This window comes from the organism of the source record quoted next, unplaced genomic scaffold (genome assembly GCF_019419815.1).
Source record: "Pyrus x bretschneideri cultivar Hongxiangsu unplaced genomic scaffold, Pyrus_bretschneideri_v1 Contig70, whole genome shotgun sequence".
In the NCBI taxonomy this organism is placed as follows: domain Eukaryota; kingdom Viridiplantae; phylum Streptophyta; class Magnoliopsida; order Rosales; family Rosaceae; genus Pyrus; species Pyrus x bretschneideri.
The window spans coordinates 2,046,542-2,052,803 of NW_025999810.1; the positions used below are offsets into that span (position 1 = coordinate 2,046,542).

Here is a 6,262-nt window from a genome sequence, read left to right on the forward strand (position 1 = left end):
GCACTCCCTTGGATGTCAAATTGCACAAGTCCTCCTCTCCTTCCTTCCTTGTTTGCGGCACTAGGGTGATGTGGTGTGAATTGTGGTGTTTGATGGCTGAAAGTATGAATGAATGAATGAGTGAATGGATGGATTGAATGGTGCGGCAAGGGTTTGTATTTATAGGACTCAATCCCTAGGGAAATTAGATTAGGGTGTGGTAGAATTTAGGTGGGAAAAGGTTTGCACAACCCTAGGGGAAAAGGACTAAGACTTGGCAGAAACCAAAGGGGAATGGGATAAGGAATACATGGCATAAACTTGGGGTTTCTAGAAGGATATGTGCGGCACATTTGTAGGAGAAAGATAAGGCTTCTAGAAAGGATGTTTGAGATAGATTTCTGGACCTAAATGGACAAGGACTCACGGCATAGGTATAAAGGAGGGATTACAACTCCTAAACCTACAAGGAATGGCCTACATGTGGTCTACAAAGGGATTAGGCTTCTAGAATCTGAATTAGGTGTTTAAATGTATAACTAATCCCTTCTAAATAGCTATATTTATGGCACAACCTGATTTGGATAGGATGAGATAGGATAATGTTAGATTTAGGAAAGGATAAGGTTGGATAGGATAAGATAAGGTTGGATAAGGTTCCTTATTTCTTGCTCTTTCCTTATCTTCTTTGCATTTGAACTTCTTTCTCCAGATTTGTAGCCTTTCCTAGCCTCTCTTGACTTTAATTTCGTCCTTCCACTTTGCTCCATAGTTAAGCTACCCAATCCATGCCCAAAACTGCTCCAAATGGCTCGAAAATGCACTTTCTTGCTCCTTTTGCCATTAGGACCATAAAACATACAAAAATAGCTTAAAAGACTATAATAAGTAATAATTAACTAACTAAATGGAAGGAAACAACATAACTAAGTAGCATAAATATGCTAATATTGGTATGTTTGGAACGGTGAAAGAAATAACGGATTAGTCCTTCTACTGCAGGCATTATTTTTTTCTTCCAAAAAAAAATAAGAAATACTCATGGTAACCATTCGAGCAGATGAAATTAGTAATATTATCCACGAGCGTATTGAGCAATATAATAGAGAAGTAAAGATTTTAAATACCGGTACTGTACCTATCAGTGGCACAACTTAGGACACAAAAATAGGTCTTCTAGAACCTGATATTTAGGTGATTTAATATGAAAAGAAGTCCTCTTTGCAGCAGGAATTAAGGTAGCAAAAGATTAGGATAGGATAAGATAAGATAAGGTTGGATAAGGTTTGGATAAGATAAGGGTTGTTTGGATAATGTTCCTTCTTTGCAACTGATTCCTTATCTTCAATGGTTCCAAATTTGTTTCTCCAGATATTAAGCACATTCCTAGCCTCTGTTGAACTTCAAATTCGTCCATCCACCTTGCTCCATATGCAAGTTATCCATTCCATGCCCAAAACTTCTCCAAATATCTCAAAAATGCACCTTATTGCCAACTTTGCCATTAGGACCTACAAACACACGAAAATAGCTTAAAACACTATAATAAATGGAAACTAACTATGTAAATGCAAGAAAAAGAAGCTAACTAAGTTGCATAAATATGCTCCGATCATATGCAAATAGCCAAAGCACATTAATCATTTCTTAACAAGAATAGACAAAGCAATGAAGCAATAAAGCAACAAACCACTATCTTCACAAGAATAAACAAAGTAACAAACCCATTATCCAACAACTTAGTAACCATTTCGAATTAAGAAAGCATAAACCACCTTTTCAAACAAGAATAAACAATGCTACTAGAATAAATAAAATCCACATTTAACCCATTCCAACACCCTAGGAACCATTTCAAATTAACAAAGTATAAATCCACCTTTTCAAACAAGAATAAACAATGCTACAAGAATAAACAAAACCCACATTCAACTCATTCCAACACCTCAAGTACCATTTTAAATTCACAAAGCATGAATCCACCTTTTCAAACAAGAATAAACAAAACCCACATTCAACTCATTCCAAAAAATAAGTCCAGTATGCATTTGGAATCATCAAAAACACAAAAAAAACCTTACAATAGGTAGGCGTCGTTTCGTCGGGAACCTCACGCATGTACCACCCCATGTACCACCCCTTTCCAACACCAATGAAGTTAGGGAAGCGAATCAACAAGATGATTTGGGTTTTTTGCTAAATTTCTAATTTGAATGTTCAAGATTTGGAGTCACGAGAACTAGGGTTAGGGTTCTTCTTTTTCTGGAATTAGGAATGGAATTAGATCAACAGGATTTGGGTGTACCGGGGGGAAAAACCAATTCGAAAGGCACAATTTACAACGTTCCGTTACTTTTTTTTAATTTTTTAAAATTTAATTTAAATTAATTTTTTTAATTTTAATGGGCGAGGAACTGGGCTCTAGATGAAGCCATGTGGAATCCATCTGGGCGAGGAACTAGGCCCCGGATCAAGCCACGTCAGCATTTAACTGAGAAATTCATTGACAAGCTAACAGAGGTATAACATTGAACCAAATTCTAAAGATGAGATATAAAATTGTCAATTTTAAAAGATGAGGTATGATAGTGTTGTGGCACCAATAGTTGAGGTAGTTTTTTGTCATTTACCCAAAGAAATTGGAGGTGGCCAATGCTGATAAAGGAATAATTCTCATACAGGGAAAGATTGGGATGTAAAAGGTCCTTATAAGCCCTGGTTCGGTATTGAAGTGATTTTGAAAAAATTAGGTATCAAAAATAGTTTGGAGAGTTTTTGGTGTTTGGTAAACACTCCAAATCAGCTTTATTTAAAAGTTTTAGATGAAAAAAACCAAAAACTTGAAGCTGCTAAAAGCAGCTTAAAAAAAACAGCGTATTGTGAAAAACACGGGTGAACAGTAATTCATTAATGAATTTTTTAATTTGCCAACATGGCGCTCCTTTATCCTGCCTTCCTCACACTTTCACACTCTCTCTCGCACGCCCTTTTCAAGCTTCCACCAAAAACCCTAGTGATTCTCGTTCCTTTTCGGCAAACCCGAATCGAAATCAGGATCTCTTAAGCCCTAATCGCAGCTATCTCACAACATCGTGAGCTCCGTCTGCTAAAACTGTGAGTGTATTTCTTGCTCTTCACGTTAAATTTAACAGATTTGTTAGCTTACTGCTGAGTTGTGCCCCGAGTTGATCAAATGCTTGTTCGTGTGGGTTCTTACTATCACGGGTCAGTTTTAACATAGGAATTGGATTAGAAAAGATAAATATTTGGGGGTTTTCTGTGGAATTTGCTATTCTTGAAATGTTGCTATGGTAAGTTTTCCCAGATTTTTTAATCGGTAAGATTTGGTTTGCTTGTTCTTGATTTGAATATGTTGTTTTTTTCCTTATTCATATAGCAAAGATTTTCGATTAGGAATCGATTCGATTATCTTCTCCCTCAAAACCTCTCCGCCTCTTCCTCTGTTGCCTGCCGCTGCACCTCGTCATCCTCCTCCTTTTCCTCTGTTGCCTACCGCTACACCTCTGGTAAGCTTCTTTTGTCTAAAATTTTGTTATTTATTTGTTTGGATTTTTAAATTTGGGGATGGGGAAAGTGAGTGAAAGAGGGGTGGGAAGTGAGAAGGGATGAGTGTATGGGTGTTGGGAAAAAAAAAATTAGGGATGGAGGGTCGGCAAAAAATTAATTGGGGAAGGTGATATGGTTTTCTTCTTCATTATTTAACCTGTTCTCTAAACTAATACTAGGCAAAGGTACTCCGCATTCAAGAAAGAGTGACCGAGTGAATCAAAATGAGTAATTAAACAATCATCTGGATGATGGCTTTTCACCTTTGTCCACAGGTTAATCTCTTCTCCAACGGTTCTCATTTGTGTCTAGTTGACATATGAGAATATTGTAAAAGATATATTTCAGTTGCTTTGAAGGTTATTCACCATCTGTTTCTTTGCAAGGGGGACTCTGACTCTGGTAGTAGTACCTAAAAACATGTTTGGTTTTATTCTTCGTTGCATCGATGTTTCAAAAGCTTCTGTTGATTTCATTTTAAACAAAACATGAGGCATGACGCTGGAACACTATATCTCTGTTGCTGTCTAGTGTCTCGAAAAAAAAAAATGCCTGCTATACAGACACTATACGAAAACGTGTTGACAATCAAATTTTAACATATATATATATATATGCAGGTAGAAGAGGCTTAGGCTTAGATGTTGCTGGACTTTACATTAAAAAACACTCTTTTGGTGCCCCAAATCCTTTTGAAGTGGAGACACCAACAATTCGTAAACGCTTCTCCCCCATTTCTGTTCCCGTTTCCATTCCATCTGAAAATGTTGCTTTCGGCACTACTCCTCTGAAGCCTAGAACTGTTGCAGATGAAGAGAACAAGACTCCCAAGGTGATGCCAATCTTCACGCCAACGACACCATCAACGGTGTTAGTTCCCATGCAGACAACTATGACCCCAGCTCCTCCTCCACCAGTTCCTTTCGCTACCAACTTAGTTCAAGAGATTCCTGAGGAGATTGAGTACTCATTTGAGGAACGAAGAGCTGGTTTTGTGCTCCCAAAAACACATGTCAAGTCGATGATACAAGTTTGATAGGTTAATTAGTTACAATTTGGAGAGAACTTGAGTTAAAATTGTTGTTTTAGCATTTCTTTTTCCTTTTGTATTGGATTTTTTTCAACTTTCAAGTCAATTGTAATTGCCTTTCCTGGTTTTATTATGTACATAGCCTACAACCAATGAACATGGAACAAAATTATCAAGTTGAAGGATCATATGAGATAGAAGCATTAAGAAATAGAATAGCGGCAAGTTTGATGAATGCATCTAGTTAGACTACTTTTAAGTACATTAACAATATTTCAATTGAAGTAGTTTGTCATACTAATTAATATTTAAGATAAGGTTTATAAATATTTTTCTTTTAAAAATAAAGTATATTTAGTAATTCACCTTTATTTGTTAAAAAAAAATTAATAGCATATCTAGTATCATAACATTTTTAGTCATTTCACACAGTCACAATTGTTTTACATAAAAGTTTACCAAACACTGTCATACTGCTTTTTTTTTTTTCTCAAAAGCATTTTTACAAAAAAGTTTACCAAACACTCTGCTGCTTTATTTCACAGCTGCCTATTCTCACAACACAGCAGAAGCAGTTATTTTTTCAAAGCATTGCAGTACCAAACCAGCCCTAAATCTTGATGATGTGAATAAACTGGACCAGTTAAACAAGTTAGCTGGTGGATTTGATTGGTTTGGTTTGGGTAGTAGAGTTATCATAATGACACGACATAGGAAGTTGCTCGCTCTTTATCAGTTAAACCAATATACAAGGTCAACGAATAGGACCATGATGATTGTGTGAAACTGGCAAAAACTATAGTAGACTATGCTAAAGGACTTCCATTAGTTTTGACAGTTTTTGGTTCTCTGTGTCACAAATGAAACTTGGGGATTTCCACCTAAACAGCCGACTGATGAGGCAGTAAAGCTCAGTTTTGAACTCCCTACTACACAGTCGATATAATCTTTAGCAATTATCCCACCCCCTATCCAATATCCCAACCACAATACGAGTTGATCTTTGTCACTAATACCTCTTGTGGGAGCCAACATGTGCACTTATTTCTATGTTTCCTAAATCCTCTTTTTGCTTTGAATTAACCACTGATTCTCTCTCTTTCGAAAAATGTTGTCACTCCAGCTGAGGCTTGTGTTGGAAAATAAAAAAGGAAAGTATTTTAGAAATATGATATACAAATGTCTGGAAAAGCTCTATTGTTATTTCGTGAGGCAGCCCATATTGAGCCCACTAGTTCGATGCATCAAACCACTACCTCTCCCACCCCTTCCTCTAATGCTAACTATCGATCTGGATACCTGAATGCCAAGTATGGCTCGTAATAACCTATCTTTCAGATGGTCATCATTCAATTAAAAAAAAAATCTCCGTTTCAAAACCATACATGAGATTTTAATTAGTAATTTTATATGATTTAATTAGGTTTGATATGATTTGATTTGGTCCAGGTTTTCTTGTGTTATAGACAAATGATTGTTTTGATTTATTTTCTATTATTGCTCTTTCGTAATCTTATAAATACCTCCTTATGGAGAAGAATAAAATATTGTAGTATTTGAGAATTGTGAGATTGTAGAGAATTCTAAATCTACCCTCAACCCTTTATTTTCAACTTAGTATCAAAGCAGAGTTCGATTCTTGGTTGAACTTTGCTATGAGCGCCTCCTTGTGGGTGCATGAAGCTA

At 36.3% G+C, this 6,262-nt stretch overlaps 1 protein-coding gene across 12 annotated transcripts; it reads left to right on the forward strand.

The window, feature by feature from the left end:
• The first annotated feature begins 2,885 nt into the window (after nt 1–2,885).
• Nucleotides 2,886–4,709, forward strand: LOC103937591 (65-kDa microtubule-associated protein 3-like). Of its 12 annotated transcripts, none has more exons than XR_007254575.1 (5): nt 2,905–3,093; nt 3,377–3,506; nt 3,726–3,951; nt 4,167–4,262; nt 4,356–4,709. XR_007254575.1 is itself a non-coding variant. In XM_048574326.1 (4 exons), the coding sequence occupies exons 1-4, from the start codon at nt 3,288–3,290 to the stop codon at nt 4,580–4,582; spliced, it is 456 nt and encodes a 151-aa protein (XP_048430283.1). In that variant the 5' UTR covers nt 3,100–3,287; the 3' UTR covers nt 4,583–4,709. The 12 variants fall into 12 exon arrangements, 2 of the variants coding, with proteins under 2 accessions (XP_048430283.1, XP_048430282.1); XR_007254576.1 differs by having other exon boundaries at nt 3,726–3,948; XR_007254574.1 differs by having other exon boundaries at nt 2,909–3,093; nt 3,726–3,821.
• The last annotated feature ends 1,553 nt before the right edge of the window (nt 4,710–6,262 follow it).

What these genes read in the sequence shown, in the direction of transcription:
- LOC103937591 (XM_048574325.1), top strand. An exon ending in TGCCTACCGCTACACCTCTG is followed by an intron (nt 3,507 to 4,166) that starts GTAAGCTTCTTT and finishes ATATATATGCAG; the next exon opens with GTAGAAGAGGCTTAGGCTTA.